At 31.8% G+C, this 20,101-nt stretch overlaps 1 protein-coding gene across 2 annotated transcripts in view; it reads left to right on the top strand.

Moving 5' to 3' along the window:
* LOC118181155 (calcitonin gene-related peptide type 1 receptor-like) overlaps positions 1 to 20,101 on the top strand; it is a 374,571-nt gene that overhangs the window by 13,229 nt on the left and 341,241 nt on the right. For both annotated transcript variants that reach the window (XM_085817333.1, XM_085817334.1), the window contains exon 2: positions 684 to 843. In XM_085817333.1, the coding sequence (XP_085673459.1) occupies positions 684 to 843 (160 nt within the window). The remainder of the gene's footprint in view (positions 1 to 683; positions 844 to 20,101) is intronic.

Raw genomic sequence — 20,101 nt, 5'->3', positions numbered from 1 at the left:
ACAATATTTATGTATATGTATGGCGTTTTCCGTATTTCTTCAGTTAAAGCGGCTTCGGTTTCAACCGTTCCAGGACCTCACAGTTGCAGCCATCGCCATATTGAAAAATTACCCCTGATCCTTCAGAAGTAGAACTTTCGTCTGATTAGTTGATCTCTACTTGGAAGACAGCTGCAAACGAAACATTTTCGGAAAAGTTTCAAAATGTTCTTTATAGCCGGGACATTCCTTCCTCAGCTAGACAGGACATTTCTCGGATTGGATTGGATTATTCAGTTATGGCAAAGCACACGAGGGCTATCTGCTTAAAGGGAGGGATGCCTTCGTGGAGGACTTTCTAAGGGAAACTGGCTCGTATACACGTTATACATGGGGAAAACCACGAAAACGCCCGTGCAGCCAGCCCGTTCGCGGGATTTGAATCTCGAACCGATCTACCAGTGTTCAGCGTCTTTACCGCTCGGCCGCTGGTGGGCTGGACATTTCTCGGAAAGTTCCCATTAAACCAGTGTTACTAGAATGTCATTTCTCGGAAATGTCCCGCCTAGTCGCCCGCGTCGCTAGATATGATAGGTGTATTACGTTATTTCTATACAATTTTAATTTAAAAGTATTTTCTTGGTTGTAAAATTACAGCTGTACAGCTGTTATACGTAATATTTACTATTTTCTTTTTTCCCCAGGGTAAGCTTCACATTGGTGTACCCGAAGGTACATCTTCAAGTGAGAAGGAGGAAGGTGGAAATTCTAATATTTTAGTCCAACAGATACGAGCCTATTGGAGATGCTATGAAAAAGTTCGTACCAGGCCTTCTGCGAGTGCAGCGGGAGACAAGATCAACGGTTAGTGTGCATTTATCGCTTAGTAATTTTTAATCATTTAGGCATTCACTTAGCAAATTCGTATCCAAGTGCATTAAAATGTGATTTGGATTTGATTTGGATGAATAAATAAGTGGAATGATTATACACACTTGCAGATTGTATTATTGTTAAATAATCTCCTTTCGCTTCAATACATCTCTCTGAGCTGACTGGAACTTTCATTTTCCTTTTTTCAAAGATCTATGATTGGTTGCGTAAACTCCTCTTGAACGGCTATAATGATACAGGAGAACATTAAAGATAAATTTTGCCTACAACTGGGATGCCTCAGCAGGTACCGTACGCCTTACCTGATAGACATTTTTACTTAGACTTACACGGTCTCCAAAAGCTGTTCAGAACTTGGGAGCTTGAGATACCTTCTTCTCCACTAAAATATTGAAATAAATCTTTATTTCATGGACGAAATCACTTGCTTACCCATTACTCCATTACTTACGCGTGAATGTCGTGATTGAACTGTCACTGTTATGTATGCAACAGGTAGTGGTCGGAATAGCTGACATCATTTACTATGTTACAAGATTCACCAATCCAGATCACTGAATGTTTTAACATTACTAGCTTAGGAAAATAAAGAGATTTCTCTTTCATTTATTCAGTTGCGTGTTAGAAACTGTTTTAAAATATCGTAATAAAATAGCACCATCGGTCTCCAAGGTAATGGGATTTATCTAATACTCCCCTGCAAAGTAGATGTGGTAGGATTCTAAAAATCATATGGGCTACCGCTGAACTTCCAAATCTCTCTTTTATTTATAGTTCGTTGTTTCATGTGTTTAATGTGCATTACAAAATACTATGGCTAAGTAATACTGCTTACGAACATATACTGTGATATAAAGTATTATTCGATGACGGTTTGAAGTTTTCTGGGGCTGAAGAGAAGCGCAGTATCAGAGAGCTTGAGCCTCAGGCCTAGAACGAGAATAGCATCTAGCAAACTTCGGTCTGCCTGCGAAAGATATTTAACGTTGTGATTATAGCCATCCTTGACCGATATGGGACAAGATAACTTCTATTACATAAGACTTTAAATTAATTTACTTCAGTTAAGATTATTAAGCAAGAAATAGAGGTAGGCATTCTTTCCAGATTCTACCGAAATTAGGGTGTGTAAAATGTCAAGCTATACCATTTACAGATACGAGATTAATAAGCAGCAAGTAGCGATTTTGTCTTATTTTTATTCTTTAAATTTACCAAACCTAAATTATGATTTTAAATAAATTTTAGTTTTAATTTTGCTTTGTATGTTTATTTAAAATTTTGAGGTTGTTATTTTAATATAACAATCATCAACAGATTTAGAGATTCTCTAAGAGTTAGAAAATATATCTAAACAACTAGAGTAATTATCCACAGATAAAAAAATATTAGTTTAATAGAAAAGTTTCAAAATATCATTATTAACTTGAATATTAAAATTAAAATTCGCATAAGAATACATGATGAATCATATCATCATTTGTAAAATATTATGTGTTGTTAAATCCATACAAATGACATTCTATAAAGACATATAATAGCTCAGAAGAAGAATCCTCATTTAGAGACAAGGAAGAAAAATCAATACATTAATCAATCTTGAATTTTGATACGTCTATTAAATTACATCAGTGCCACAACAGATTTCAGATCAATCATTTGACATTTTTCTTCCGAGAAGGAAAAGATGGGGAAAAAGTATCAGCTTACATCGCTAAACTTTTAGATTATCTTTATAGGAAAACATGAATTGTGTCGGCATGTTCAAAGACCACTCGTGAGTAATGAGGCGTTTGAATAATTTTCATCCTTGGCCGTTACGCTATTTTAGCCTGAGTCTTGTTCTTTAGACCTGGATCAACGTTTGTGAAACAAGTATACTTCTATCTGCAATAGATTTTACACTTTATAGCTTGACTAAGAACATCCCTTTGTGTTATATTTATAAACTGAAATGAGATAATTCATGTGTTAATGATTCCTTTTGAAGTTATCCGTATTCCAGCCAGAAAAGCTTAGCATAATTTGCAAGAGCAAAGCTTGCAATAGTTATCTGTTTAGAGTAAGAGGTGATTTCTTGGAAGCCGTCCTAAGAAAAACTGATTTTTAGGAAAAACAGCGAGAATCTGCTCCTTATTATACCTCAGTATAAGTGTCAGTGTTAACTGTTTCCTTCGACTAAGGAGGCCTAAACTTTAAGAAACTGGAGAGCATGGGAATTCCCAGTTTCGAGCACAAGGGAGTAGTTAATAACTTATGCTAACCATGCATAAATCTAGATTTATTTGGACATCGTGTAGGAGGAAGATTTTGTTAATTATTTCTCACCTAAGTTACTAAAGCACCAAAATTTGTCTGTTGGGATTTACGATGTAAACAAACAACCACCAGCAACTTTGAAGCATAACCTAACATTGTACAGAAAGAAATAAAAAGACGAAAATGAAATATTTTCACACAGTGGATCTCGACAGAGTTTTTAGTGTTCTGTTTCTTATTTCTCCCCTGATGTGAGAATGTCATTCTTTCTCCTTAGGGATTTTATTATAATTTCGAAAATTAGTCTATTGGCATTTTGCCCTAGAAAAATGAAAAGGTATTGTCATTTGAAGGAGAGATTCATTACAAACATTGTCTGCAAACTATCCAGTCAAATGCTAAATGCATAACTACGTTCTCATTAATCCTTTTCTGCATTAAATACGTTCACAAATCTCCATGTGACCTCAATTTAAGATGAAATATTATCACAGTATTTTTTTTTAACTTTGCTCAGTTTAAATATGATATTTTATAGTATACACTTTTTTAACTTCTGTGGTCCTATTCTTAAACTAGTCGGCATATGATAAATTTTTAAATTTGGTTTAAAATTTAAAAACTCTAAATTAAACTGTCCCTTTTAAATTGAAATCTTAATACCGGGATCAGATATTAGTTTCTTTTGAATCTTGTGATTTTTATGTTTAAAATTGCTTATAATGTTTTCTCAGTTTTCTAAAGCTTTATTTATAAACTGTTTGAAATGTTAAATTAATTGTAATATATTTTATTTTATTTTACTTTGAGAAAAATTAAACATAAAATGATGAAGGCAGTAATAGAAATTATCTCATAATGCGGCTAAATATGATGTTAATGCCGCTAATCCAAAATACAGTTGATATGGTGCGTCACGAATTGGTTGCTATTGAAAACATAAAATATTTCATTATTTTTGAAATTCAGAAAAATGTCAATAATTCATTTATGTAGGATTCGGCGATAAGAAACACGTTCACAGTTTTAGAAGAAATTGAACTGACTCTTAAGGAGACAATCGTCTAAATTTCAACAAAGCACGAGGTTTTACTAAACCCGAAAACGTAAGGCATGTAAATCTGCAGATGGGGCGAAGAAAATATGTTCAGTTGTATGTCTATAGAAAAAGCGGTAACAGTTATATGGAAAAGCGGCTACTGTATTTGCTGTAAAATAAGTGCCTAAATTATACGAAATTGGTACTGAATAGTATTTAACCTACTGGTCTTTGTTTTCAGTGTTTGTGAGGAATAACATTTCCTGTAGAAGGAATAGGAAATAAGTATATTTTATGAAAGAAAAAAAATGAACCGTTGGCGAGATCTAGTTAAAACTTGGCGGTTGAATGCAGGGCATGATGGGAAATTGTTTGAGTATGCACACTCGCATTCTTGTTTTTGTTCATTTTTTGTTGAAAATGTCGAAACGACGAATGCATATACATCGTCAAGGCCTACTATTCGAGCATTAACAGCCCGACTGTGGCTCAAAGATAAATCTGATTAAAAGGTTTTAGAGAACTGGTTGTGTTTTTGATGAGAGTGTTGGCGATGTTGGTCGTCGAGTAATGCGAAAGCGCTTGAAAATATCGAGAAAACAGGAACTCTGCTTCAAAATAGCACAAAGACGAGCTTCACAAAAGGTCGGAATCAACCGGGACACTTTGCGACAAACTTGTTCAAAACCTGCAGCTCTTTCCATGCAAAATTCAGACTCGTCTGCCATTCAGACCTATTGCCATTGAATAGTCTTTGTGTTTCAAAGACTATTCAATTTTTTTCTTCAGCGAGTTTCATAAACACTAATGTCGATATGATTGACTTACAAAAATTTGATATGAACATCGTTTGGTTTAGCGAAAGCCTACTTTCAATTAGTAGATGAGTACGTCAGTAAGTAGAATTGCTGCATTTGGGAGAATGAAAATCCCCATTTCGAGAACAAGAAGTCTTTCTATTTGGTGTGCAATGTTAAGGCGCGGTATAATCGGTGTCCTCTCTTTTATCCAAAATAACCCAGAATTCGAAAAGACGGAGTTCAGGCGGAACGGGGCACGAATCGATCGGACCGGTATTGTGTTTGAAATTATGGTTGAACATTTTAGAGAGGCATTCTTTCTTTGAGGTACACCCAAAAGCCACTGGAATGTCAATCGCTTGGCCGGCATTCTCTTCCGATCTCAACCCTTGTGACTTATTTTTGTGAGGCACTATTAAAGTCAAAGTTTACGTAAATAATCCCGAAACCATTACTGAGCTCAAAAACAGCCATTTGGAAGATCATCGAAAGCATCGATGTCTCGACACTTCAGCGAGTTTTTCAGAATTTTTCTCTTCGTCTGCGCCACGTCATAGCCATTGATGGCAAGCATAACGAACATGTCATAAACAATCCGAATAATTGTAGTTACTTTTCAAATTTGAATGAAATTTTTGAACTTAGTGGTTTTTAAAAATTTGCTTTTTTATTAACCCTTAGCCTGTCGAGTGATTTTCTGCGAATCCCTTTAAAACTGTCGCTAGTTTTGGACCGAACTTCCCAGTAAAATGTCGCGAGAATAACCCTAAACCTCTGAAAATTGTCAAGCAGTTCTTTTGTTATTTCCCATCCCTCCCAGAATTTTACTTCAATGAATCCGCTAAGTGAGATTGATTGCCATATATTGTTCAGTACCTGTGAGCTCTCAAGAGAATTGCAAAAGGCTAGACTCTCCGTGATGTCCGTCTTAATGCCGCAGGCTACAGCTGCGAAACTTGAAAGTTTCCTTCCCTTAAACAATCTTATCTCTACATATCTTCTCTACATATGATAAAAGAAAGAGTCTGTCTGTGTGTGCGCGCCTTTCGTTCGCGCTGCGCGTAAGCTAATAGACCCACGGCTACGAAATTTGGTACATAGGTACATCTACACAAGAGCCAGTGCACTTCGAAGCGATTTTTTCGAAATTCGAATTCGAATTTTTTTTATTTCATGTTTTGTAACGAAATCGTGTCATTTTGAAACATAATGGGCTATAGGAAAGTGAGATTTTACTCTACACACTCCATTTTCACATCGTCATGAAACGTAGGCACTTAGCTATTTTACGAACTTAAAATAAATTTCGTGTTTCAATAAATCGATTAAATACGAATTTATTTAACAAAGGGAGCTTAACACTTTATCAATGGGATTTTTTCTAAAAAAGTTTATTTTTAAAAATGTATAGATTATTTTTCTTTGATTTTTGGACACGTTAAACTTTCATCCTTGCGAATGCTTTTACAAAAAAAAAAAAAAAAATTTTGGAAAAATGATAATATTTTGTATTTTTAAAAGATTTTTTAAATGAAGCTTCGGAGTACATTTCTCACATCTTTAAAAATGTGATTTGGGCAACAATTTTCCTGTCTTATTGTTGTTGATAGATTTTTGATGAAATCGCATCATTTTGAATAGTTTCATTCTTTTAGAAATATGGGTTTGGCAACAATTTTTCATCGTATTTCTTATGTCACTGTTTTTAAGAGATTGGCATATTTCATTGTCATTTTTATATAAATGTAATATATTTTTATTAATTTTTTTTTTTTTTTTTTTTTTGGATAAATTTGTTCTGTGGAGTAAAATTCTGCGCGGAATTTTATGTTTTTTGAGTTGCTTTCATGTCATTTTTTTGCTTATTTCACTGTTTATAAGATATTGAAAAGTTTTACATGATTTTTGTTCTTCTACAGAAGGTTGGTTAATTTTTTAATTAGGATAATTAATATTTGTATTAAGGGATATAGCTTATTTCATTGTAATTTTTTCCCTTGAAAACATAAGATAAAATATCATTAATTATACTTTGCTTTTCAGAATTTTTGGTTTTTTGCATTCCTTTATTTTATTTATGGCTCATTTCATTGTTTTTAAGATATTGAAAAGTTTTGACTGATTTTTTTTAGGAAACAAAGTTATTAACCTCCTTTATACCATTTCAGTTCTTAAGATTTTGCAAAGGGAATTTGGTTAATTTATTTATTAGGATAATTAATATTTGTATTAAGGGACATTGCTTATTTCATTGTAATTTTGTTATACGTAATAACTTTTTTTATGAAGTTGTTCTGCAGAGTAAAATCCTATGCAGTTTTTAAATTTAACGTTTGGAGTTCCCTTCAGCCATTTTTCCGGTACATTTAAAAGCCAGACGAAGGCTCGCAGCGAAGCTGATAGTTTTCAAATAAATTGGTTTTAAAATTTACCCGGTTAAATTTTAAATTATTACGCATTTTTAACCTAAGTAACCTAAATCTGTATGTCACTGATTATCACCGGAATTTCAATGCAGACTGATTAAACTGCTATCACTAAAATTATATTCTGACAAATATCGGGTGCAATTTTCATTCCTTCTGAGATATTGCTGAAACATTTCGTATTATTTCCGATTTTCTGTATTTTTGTCATTAATTAAAAATCTTTAAAACCTTCTGCATTTTCCTATATTCTTCAACTGCAGACAACTAATAATTATTTTAAATAATTTCTTTTTTCCTTAATTATTACGTTGTTTTAAGAGAGAAATAAACGAAATATTTGGGTGTTTTTAAGGGTGGTAATATTAATAATAAATTTGCATTTTACTTTTTCATATACATTCAAGATATTCAGAAAGGGAATTATAACATGAAACCGTTTTCAGTGTATCATAAATTTATGGATTCAAATTAAAAATTCTTGCTTTCCTGTCCAAGAAACACTAGTAAATTTTATCTGAAATAGGAAGGATGAGACATATTAATAACAAACAAAGCAATTAATTTGGAAGTCAAAGAACAAAAATCAGCGTTATATTTTCAAATTTTCACAGGACTAGTTTCGATGGTTTTACCGAACCATCATCTTCAGCTGCAAAAGCGCAAATGAACGAGATAAGATATAATGAAAATTAGATGGTGAAAATTTGAAAATATAACACTGATTTTTGTTGTTTGACTTCCAATTTAATGTTTGTTCGGCTTGTTATTGTATCTTAATTAAACAAAGCAATGTTGTTACTTATTAGCTTACAATATAATTTATTCAATATGGTATTTTTGTAAAGAAAGAGTGTTGCTGTACATTTGGTAAAGTATAAATAAGCATTTCATTTAATAATTATAAAAGTTATTAATTATTTAATAATTAATCATAAGAATATGAATAATTAAATATTTTTTCGGAGATATATTTTCCGGCGATATTTTTTTTTTCTAGGGATCCCAGCATACATTTTTGAAGCATTATGCTCTAGATAAATGTCTTGTTTAAACATAGCATTTATTGTTGACAAATCTCCAACCAAAGGAAATACCTTACTAGGGAGGATATTCAAACAAAAATTTTTATTAGAATAAATATTTTCGTTATTTTAATACTACTAATAATATACAAACATTAGTTTAAGTTCACTATAGTTGAGTGAATAAGATTGCTGGATGTTGGTATTTTGTTGTTGGCAACCGAACAGTTTAGCTGCTTGTGGTATTTATGATTTTCTCGATGCGTAACGTGAATTAAAGCCAATTTTATTTAGAAAATTGCCCACGAAGGTGTTCTCTTAAAGCAGATAACCCATGACTTCTTAAAAACTGTAAAATATAATCTGTGGATATTTTCCGTTATACGATAACACGAAGAAAATGATTTCCTATACGAAACATATGATCAGCGCTGTTATTGCCCGCCGTTTAATTAAATGCATCCATCTTATTCCTTACAATTAATTTTCCTTTTTCAAAGAAAGTTTGATTTCAGTAAAATGTACTATTTACAATGTGTCATTTTATTTTGCTCGTTTTTTATGCAAATATTCAAATTCAGATAGATATTGCGTAAGTTCAGAAAGCCAACTAGTCTCCAAGCGGTAAGATAGCTGAGCACCGGTAAATTCTAGCGGCTGCATGGGAGGCTTAGGGGTTTTTCATAAGTACAATTGATTGTGAATTAACAGTTTGTTTCCCACCAAAAAAAAAAAAAAAAAAAAAAAAAAAAAAAAAAAAAAAAAAAAAAAACTACTCTGAAGACTTCCTTTCCCTTAGACAAATAGGTCCTGTGTGCTTTATCATAATCCAAAATCTTAAGCGTATAAATCTTTTATCATAGCCGATGATGACGGTAAAATATTTTCTATCTGATGTGTCAAGTTAGCATAATTGTATATTTCTAACGAAAATTGTTTGGCTCATGTTACCCTATAATGAAAAAAAGATTCAAATCGGTTTTTAGCTCAAACAGTATTTTCATTATTAATTATATCACGAATTTTATCAATAGTATTCTTAGTATTAATTGCAGGCATGTATTCAAGAATATAATATACACAAAGCTGTGTCTAATGATTACGGCTAATTTTTATATAAAATTTTATAGTATAAAAATTTAGGTTCATAGGTCAGCCATATTTGAAAGAGTACTTGTGTGTTATAAGAAAAGAGAGAGAGAAATTTAAGAATAAAAAAATTTACCACGAAGTAATATAAAAATGCAATAGAATACAAAAGAGTACAATACTATTTCATGTTTTGTGGATATACTTGAAGACAGAAACATATTTCAGCTGTATTCGTTCATCGGAGAAAAACTTTTCATATGAAGCTATTTTTTTCAAATCTTTCACTATACAAGTAATACAAAAGCAGTATAGGAATTTCTTTTCTTAATACCCAACCGAAGAGCTGAGGGGACGTACAATGATTAACATACAATGGGTGCCTTGAATTATTTTGCTTTACATGCAGTTTCCTTATATATGTAAAACAAAATAAATTTTCACCCATTCCAAGATTTCAAGAACTCACAGAGAGAGAGAGAGAGAAATATCTATAACAAATTTTATTGCTGTCTGACTTTGGGAACATCTTCCAACTCAAGCTTTCAAGCTTCAAGCTATTCAAATACGAACGCTTCTCAGAAAAGCCATTTGGACCGCATCTGCTTTGTTAAAGAAAACTTTTTGGGGGTAAAATCATCCACTTCATCGGGTTTTTCAAACAAAGCAGTCAGTGGTCCTGTTACTACCTGCTGACCTAGAGAAATTTCTCAGAAACTTTTGTTCGAAAAAAACGAATTTCATATTTTTAAGAATTTCCATTCTGACAGCAAGATTTTGTTATTTTTCATATATAGATGAAAAGAAACTAATTTGTTTTTAATAAAGAAGAAAAAATTAATAAGCTTATTTAAATTTTTTACACAGCACCGAGTAAGGAGACGAAATTTAATTTTCTTTATAAATATTTTTCTCAGACAATACTTTAGTGTTTTTCAAATTACGAGAATAGCGAGTTAGTGCATGCATTTTCAAATCAGATTTATTTAATTAATATATATGGATATGCCGAACAAGCACACTTTCGCACACATACACTGTATATTAGTACATACTAAAATATGAAATAAAATTTGAAAACAAGCAATTTAAAAACTACTGTATTGAAAAATTATTGAAAATTTGTTTTTACCTCATTTTTTTTTTTTTTTCGTTATATACATTTACTTCAGTTTTTTTATATGCATTTACTTAATTTATTTTCTTATATGCATTTACTTAATTTTATTTTGTTATATGCATCTGTTAGTGTTTTTGAAAAATTTTTAGATTTTTTGAGTATGGCAAAGGAAACGAGATCTATCAGCCGAAGGCAATGAATGTCTCCATGGGCGACTTTCTAAGTAAAACGTACTCATGTTCATGTTACACATAGGGGAAATCACAAAATTCAACCAGTTCGTTTGTTTTGGTTCGAATACGAGTCGAAATAGCAATAATCAGATATCTTAGCCAGGAGGCCATTGATTGGGTTTGACAGATTTGAAAACCTAATAAATAGTATTTAATAAATATAATATTATTAAACGAATCGGATTTATATAAACCAAATAAAATTCTTATATCGAACACAACTAAAACTCGATATAACTTACACTGATAAACTGATGAGTAATAACACTGATAAATTAAAATACTAAATGGAATATACATTAATTCTACATAGATAATTTTTTGTAATTTATTTCGCTGGGAATGTGTGGCCGCAAAATCCTGATTATATATACCCTTATTTTAAGGTTATCACATATCTGATGGTTTGACCTTTACCTCAAAACACAAAGAATCCACAAAATTCAGTAAAATTAATAACTTTATTTCCATGTTGAAAATTCTCTGAATCTTTTCAAATATAAAAGCACACGCGCCAAGCAGTTTGCTTTAAATAAATATATGCAGCAACGAGAAGATGCGCTTTTGACAAGAACTCGAAAATCGAAAATTTTTCTAAACGTAAGAGATTTGTCGCTTAAATTAATTTTTCATTAAACAAAAAAACAAAATAGAATCGCATATTATTAAAAGAATTTTATTGATAATTCAGATTCTGAAAACAAGAACATTGTTGTTATAAAAAACAAAGAAAAAATAAACAACATATTTCATTCAACGGGGGCCAACTTTGGCGCATGAACTTTTCAACATAAAAATATTTGAAGCATGTTATGGATAAAGGTTTATTTGATTATGGCAAAGTACTCGATGGTTATTTGCCTAAGGTGAAGGATGCCTTCGTTCGAGGACTGCCTAACGGAAATTAGCTTGCATACATGTTACACATATGGAAAACTAAGAATATCATCCTGGCAACCAGCTCGTTTCCCGGGATTCGAACCCCGGACAGAACCACCAGTTGTTCCGTTAGACTCCGCTCAGTCCCTGGTGGGCTGTCCGATAACGGAAAAGTTCAAAATTTCATATTAGAGGAAAAGTAGTAGCATAGTATAATTCGAAGTTATTGCCATTTCAGTAAAGTGAAGAGATTTCAAGAATGTTTAATTATTTTATTTAGCTTATGACAAACTAAATAAAATAATTAAACATTCTTGGAATCGCTTCTCTTAACATACTGGTAGTTTGACCTGCATTCAAACCCCCGTGAACAAGCTGATTGCATGGGCGTTTTTATGGTTTTAACTTTTTGCAGTGCGAGATTGTTTCCCTTAGAAAATCTGTCACGAAAGCATACCTCACTTAGACAGATCGCCTTCACGTGCTTAATAATCTAATAAGCCAAACCAAACACAACCCGAGCGAGGACTCGTAGTCAAGGTACGTCATCATGAAAAGCTAAATAAATTGTCTCATATTCACATTAAACATGCGCAACAAACATTCGCTAAAACTGGTATGCAGGCAATCCATTCATCAGGATTTGAACCCGCTTCAAACTATTAGTATTCAACGATTTTACCGCTACTTCGTTGGCGGCATTTTTGTAGTATCTATAAGAAACGTAATCGCAAAGACACAATCATTGCGTACCGACGGATGAACTAAGTTCGGAATTTAAAGAATAACTTTCATTGAAAATTCGTTTTTCATTTCATTTCGTTTCGTTGAAAAGTTCATTTCGTTGAAAAGTTCAGCTATTGCTGTTAGCATTGACATTTGGACAGATGTTAATTTATTTTAAATTCTTTTAATGTAATTAATTTATATTTTTAAATAATTGATCTTCTGACTGTAATTTTTTGTGCGCAGTATATCTAACCCTTCCGTACACTAACTGTTTTAATTAATTTACACTCCATTAATTTTAAGAGATTTTATATCGATAGATTTCTTTCCAAAAATGTTTCAAGGATTACATATTTTTTTCTTTAGATTTCAAAACATTTTGTATTTAAAATCTTAATAATAAAATTTTTAAAACAAATATTTCTAGAAATTCCTTCAGCGTATTCATTTATTCCATTTAGTTGAAGTTTCGAGTAGAATATCTTCCTTTCAACATTCATATAATTTTTATATGTCAGTTCGCCATTTCTACGGAGCATAGAGCCACACATACGAGTACAAAACTCAGGCATGCTGCACAGTTTTAACATTTAAGAACAGCACAGTTTTAACATTTAACAATGTAAAAAGAAGAATATAACATTATAATAACGCGCATTTGAAATACGAAGGCAAACAAGAAAGCTGGTTGCAACATTTTATATTGTTTCCTGACGAATCAGAAATTGTAATCATTTTTCAATACAAAAATAAAATATTTGATTCTATAACATATAGGCATAAAGGCGTCCTCCGTTACAATTCTTATTTTTTCTTGTTTCTACTAAAATTCGGCAATGTACTATAACAACGTCGGATCCTGTTTGACTTTCATTTGTATAAAGTACCACAAGGCAAACAGTTGTAAAACGATTTATCTTCTTTCGCAAACTTTTAGTCGGCACACAGATAATACATACCTGCTGTCTGACAAAGATACTTCACTCTAAGGACTTTTTCCTAAAGTGCTCGTTTGAAAGAGACTTCACACCCTATTAAGAGCTTTGTGTCAACTGACAGCCGCCTGCAGAAAGGTAGGGGAAGGAAGACCAGATCGCGTCGTCTAAACACGTCTTTAGCAATCTTCGCGAAATTCGGGCTTCGTGTATACACGTCTTAAGCATTTTTCGTGCGATTTGAAATTCGCGTAAAGACGTCTTAAGCATTTTTAAAGAAATTCCAAAAACGTTTAAACACGTCTTAAGCAGTTAAAGGGTTAACTCAATAATTGTCACCTGCCAGGTTTTAGTCGTTAATAGTGATGTAAAAATTAACTAGCTAGCTAACTTAGTAAACACGCGCTGGTATTTCCACTGCACATAATTACTATATGGAACATTTCAGTTTATACTCCCACAAGTATAATGAATAATTTATTAATTTGAATTCTTATTTTGCATAAATATAAGAAAGATATTTAATTTACTCTGAACATTACCTGCCTTTTAGAGGAAATTGCTTTTATAGCATTTTCTACCCTAATTTTAATTTTTTTCATTAGAAAAATATACTTGCGTACCATACTTAAGGAGAAAATGCCTTTATCGCCGAACACTTTGCATTTGCATACAAAGGTACCATAAACTGAAAATTGTACATGCATGCCCTTAAACTATTTTGAAAACCGAATCAGATGTTAGAAAATACTTTCAATTTGTTTCAAAATGTTTCGAAATCTTGGAAATGGATGTTAATCCTAGAATGCATTAAGAGGTTGCGGGCGCTTAACGCTTTAAAATTTGGCATTTGGTTTATTATCCAAAAATTGATAGCTTTGAGCTTTGCCATATGTTTTATTATCAGAAGAGTGATAGCTTTTATATGTTCTGAGATATTTGATGTTTTAATTTTTAGTACGACGTTTTTATAATTAGCTGACTACTTCATATATCTACTCTTTAATGCCAAAATTCTACATCCATTCTAGAATTAAAAGCATTTTAGTTTTTCTTGAGTGTTAACAGTGCAATGTGCGGTAGTAAGTTCATATAAACTTTAAATATACAAATAACATCATTAATTGTTCTGTAACACTAGATTGTATTCCCCACCAGATAGAGTTATTATTAAAAGGCTTTCTTCTGTCGAGTATATTGCTATGTACTGAATCTACACTGAGAAGAAAAAAGGGGGACATCTCCCGTTCTACTGGGCCGATTGACGAAATTCAAATTGCGTTTCCCATGTCTCGAAAGCGCGACGTAGGATATGTATTAGATTTATATATGGCATTGTTCAAATATAGGTATTTTGACACAAAATCTGACTTTTTCTGAAATGGCATGCCATTTTTTTTTTCTATATTTCGATTCTACGACTCAAATTATGCCAAACTGCCAAGTTTTGTAAAAATCGCACGAGTAACTTTTAAAAAATTAGCTCTCAAAATTTTAGCTGCTCAATGTTAATTAAATTTGGTATGTATTTATTAATATCTCTTTTTATGAAACTTATTTGATTCCTTCCTACACAGTCCGAAATTAAGTTAATTCCAAATAAAATTCACCCATGTTTTATGATTTATTTTTAAAATTTGTATTTTAAAATAATTTTTATAAATTTTCGAAAACAAAATTGAATTATAACCTACAAACATTTTACAATCATTTTAAAGTAGACGTATTTCTAAGCATAGCTGCAAAATATTAGAGCTTTTTATTCAAAATTTCCGAAGATATACGTGAATTTATATATTGGCGCATTTTGAAATTTGGCATACTTGTTGAAAGCGATAATAACGAAAATGTGATTTACGCAATTTGTTAAAATTATTTGAAAGTAGGTAGGATGTGACATTTCTCCACTCATCCACAATATAAAAAAGGTAGGAACGGTGTGACTTTTTTCCCACTCCCGCACAATGGAAGGGAAACGAAAATAAGTTGTCATATATTAAGAAGTTTTCTAAAGGAATTATTCTTGGTTCAAACTAAAAAAAATGCGCCAAATTAATTTTTTTAATTTCTCCGTAAATTTCGCACCATATTTTACAAAACTTAATATTTAGGCATAATTTGAGTGGTAGAATCGAAATGCGGAAAACAAATTGGTACGTTATTTCATAAAAAGTCCTATTTTATGTCAAAATACCTATATATAGCTATATATAAATCTAATATATATCCTAAGTCGCGTTTTCGAGACATGGAAAACGCAGTTTAAATTTTGTCAATCGGCCCAGTTGAACGGGAGATATAGAACTGTCCCATTTTTTTCCCGCAGTGCACATATAAACTCCGCTGTATATGTTAGTATAAGTAAAAATAGTACAGTATATTATATATTTGGATTTAATCGCATTATATGTTTGGATTTAATCGCTTCTGAAATACGTTAGCTGAATTAAGCTGAGAGTAATTTAAATTTAATTATAATTATAAAACTAATGATCCTAAGCACTCTACATAACACGGAAAATATGCCAGGTTAAAACAAGAAACCATCCAATTAATCAAACTGCTTACTTATTTGCATCTCACATTTGCCTGGGGACCATAAATACGGAAATCGGAGGAAATATGAAAGTTTAGATTAATTCTAGATGAAGAAGAGAGCGAAATAAGAATAGTCACAGAGTACAGAAAAGTAAGTTACTTATGACTTTAGCTTCAAATCGATAAACAAAAATTAACATATACTGTATCTTATGAATGAGAACATAAAGACAAGGTAATTCAATTAATCACATAAGTAATTTTAGCTAATGTTCTGAAGATGAAAATGGCATTACTATTACCTGTTTTTACTCCAACAACTGACTGAAACAAGATAAGCGAATATTCTCTGTAAGGAAGCCTCAGTTTTAGGTGTGATAAATGTAATTAACTGTGAGCTGTTAAGGCAATAACCTAAATAGCTTAAATAACCAGGAGTATGGAAACAGCCGAGGCTTGCCTAGTCGTTATTCTGAAACAGTAGTTACACCATGTATGTTAATGAGCTTTCTTTTAAACTAACTATACAGGAGCTAAATTCGAAAGGAGAACTGTTATAGCATATAAACAAAAATGCAGTCATTAATAAAATAAAAAATCAAACGTCCCTATAATTTAGGTTAAAATAACCCGCCGAATAATGATTATTGGAGAAGTCAAACAAGAAGAATCACCGTAATATTTGTAAATTTTGCAAAATTTACAAACAATACTAATTCTTCCTGTTTAGCTTCTCCAGTAATTATCCTTATAATACTGACATTAAAATGTTTGCTCCTTTTAAAACGATTTCTTGGAAATATATTCATATTATTTCGTAAAAATGGGTTAAAATGTGGTTTTACTGTAAAAGAAATATTAAACAATTTCGATTTATGGTACAATATATTAGAGGTATCTACCTAAACTGAGAGATTCCTGGTCTGTATGAAGAAAATGACTCCTATTCACATTACACATTGACAAACTAAAGATACCCATGCAGTGAACCAGTTCGCCGTTATTTGAATCGGAGTAAAGTTAACAGTGTTCAGCGGTCTTATTTGCTGGTATAGGGTGTTAAAAATGAAATATCATATAAATTTTAGTAAATATATCGCTCAAAATTGCTAAAAGTTATAGCTGAAGTGTATATAATGTAGATAAATACAACAGTATAGCAAGGTGTTATATATAAAAGTATTTTGGATAATATTATAAAAAAATTATTAAAAGTATTTTGGATATATAAAAGTATTTTGGATAGTAATTTTGGATTCAAAGCCCTTACTATATCTATACGATTGAAAAATTAGAAATGGGCCTTAAAAGGGAAATTCTGTATATGTAATGACGAATGCATTTTGTGATTTAGTGTCGTAACATGTCGTTGTATTGGCCACGAAGTTTAAATACGTTTTATTGTAATGTTAATATGCATTATAATTGTAGAATATTATGGACATTTTTTGGATACATTAACCTGAATTAATAGCAATGCATTAAGTGTCAAGGGTTTAATTATTAATTCGTTAAGGATTTCTTTACCTAAGAAGAAGGATAATTACGCAGAGAATATTTTAAAGAGAAACAGTTGCTATTTTGCGATACACAAGTGAGGAGGGCCCTAAAGTCTCATGAAAGCAACTTGTTCAGACCCCGCGAATAGAATCAGATTATCAGTGTTTCTTAGGTTTATCCAGTCAGATCATTCTAAAGTATGCGAAACTTCATCTGGAATTCAGGGATAAAAGAATCCTTTTTTATAATATCAGTATCAAGAAACTATATTGTTTGAAGTTAAATTATGTATATATACATTTATATGCTATATTCTACTCTATAAAAAGCGTGAACGGAATGTTAAGGTTCTACAGAGGGAAGTGAGTGTTTTTCCCCACCCATAAATTCCCCAAAAACTTTTTCCCTTTGTCTGAAGTAAAAGGCAAGAACAATTGATTCAGTGGAAAGAAATATACTTTGAATCTGATAGTACTTGAATAAAATCTTGTATTCTTTCCTGAATTAAATCTTTTTAAATTTCAGCAACACTTACTTTAGATTAGAGGGTAGCTCTAATTGAGTAAAAGCATGAAACACATTCAAACTTTTTAGGAAGTTTCTAAATGCTTGGAATTTTTTTACTGAATAATTAACTGATTTTTATCTTAGCGAGTCAACGTTTTTATGGCGTAGAAATCTTGCATCTTCTATTAAGTTTCATGGTATGCGTGTGTGAGTGGAGAATTCGATTTACATTTTAAGTGGATCTTTTGACTTAAGCGTAACAAGGATGCTAAATGTTACTTTTTTTATATTTAATCAAGTCGATTAAATGAGCATTTAATACACGACTGTTTATGAGATACAAAGAAATTACGAACAGCGTCGTCTTATTGAATTCAATCTTTTCCACTTCTAAATCCGCAGTAATGTACACAGTATTGTCAAATCGAAATGAGTTGACGTTTTTCGAAATATATCTTTCATTATTTAGTATTTATTAAGGAAAAATATCCAGAAACAAATAATGCTTAAATTATAGTTAATTTGTCTAAAAATATCAGTTATGAATAGGGAAATCATCGCATATATTATGAAATCTTATTCTCTACAGTAATTATTTTTCCTTGCAAAGCAGTTAAAAAAAATTAGATAAAGAGTTTTATAAAGTTTTAAGGAATTAGCTTAAACTAATCAGTATGTTTGTATTTTTTCATTTTTCAGTTATTATAATGAAAACTATTAGTTTATATTGCAGAGACATTAGGTTTTTTTTGAAGGCAGGAGACATGAAAAATGAGCAATGCCGTCCCCGGGACTCGAGCCTCGGACCTCTCGAATACGCGCCGATCGTGCTGATTACTACACCACGAAGGCATCCTAAGAGGGTGGGTGAAATACTTATATATTCCCTTTATTAAAAGGCGACTTCGGATTAGGGGACCCAATCGCCGAATCCTGGTGGTGGAGATTCATCATCCACCACCCTTTATTGGGTATTTTTTGAAGGCAGGAGACATGAAAAATAAGCAATGCCCTCACCGGGACTCGAACCTCGGACCTCTCGAATACACGCCGAGCGTACTGACAATTACACCACGAAGGTATGATAAGAAGGCGGAAGAAATACCTTATAATATCAAATCAGTCTTAATTTTTTAACATTGTTTCCAAATATTACTATGCGCGAAATAAATATTTTTTCCAGATGTCTATCAAAAAACAAAAATATTTTGTTGAATCTTTGCTAAGAGTTGACATTTCTAATAGCTATCAGTAGACAGCGCTGTGTTTTTCAGAACACTGAATGACAAAGAATGTACTTGCTTTTACTACATTTTATGGTATTTGTAAGTTGCTTTTCTCAACATGAGGCTATGTGTAAGAACATAAATATTATATAATTAAAAAATTGAAAGGAAATAAATCTAAAAGATAAAATTCTGAGTGGTATTGAATGAAAAAGGCAATCTATTCTACGTTTTTCTAAAAGTGCTTACGACAGATTATGCAACTACAACTACTGTGCAACTAAATTTGACTATTTTACTTCTGAACGATAATAGTTAGATAGATGTTATTAAACCAATATCATAAATGTATGTGATAAAGATCGATAAATTACATTTGCAGAAATCAGAATTTTGGCAGTTATTGTCAACTCTCGTTTTTAATTTACAGTGATACGGACTTGCATTAGTTGAAAAATTAGGTCTAAAAGAGAGAAATTCAAAAATAAATAAATACAAATATGCAACGAAATATATGAGATAGGTATTTTATTTACTGCCCTGTATCTTTGTCTCTTCCTATTAAGAATATTTCTCAAAGGGCTTTTCTCGCTCTAGGCGATAATGGACCTATAGGGAATTAAATCAAATGTGGGAAAAATGAATTCATTTGAGCAAAACACAAGCCCTAAACCATAAAAATAAACTCTGTAGAGACATTAGGTTAATTGGAAAAGCCGGAGAGATGAAAAATGAGCAACCGCCTTCGCCGGGAATCGAGCCACGGACCTCTAGAATACCGGCCCAGCGTTCAGAACCACTACACCACGAAGGCACGCTAGGAAAGCGGGAGAAATATCTTATAACCCTAACTTCAACAGCTAAATATATGTTGCGGTCACTTCTGCGTCGCTTTATCCATATTTGCTTGCAGTTGCATTAAA

This window comes from Stegodyphus dumicola, chromosome 5, assembly GCF_044657685.1.
Source record: "Stegodyphus dumicola isolate Sdum_Otavi_A_Nest chromosome 5, ASM4465768v1".
NCBI classification, from domain to species: Eukaryota; Metazoa; Arthropoda; class Arachnida; order Araneae; family Eresidae; genus Stegodyphus; species Stegodyphus dumicola.
Note: the sequence above shows the minus strand (reverse complement) of the source record. Positions and strands in the feature narration are given on the sequence as shown.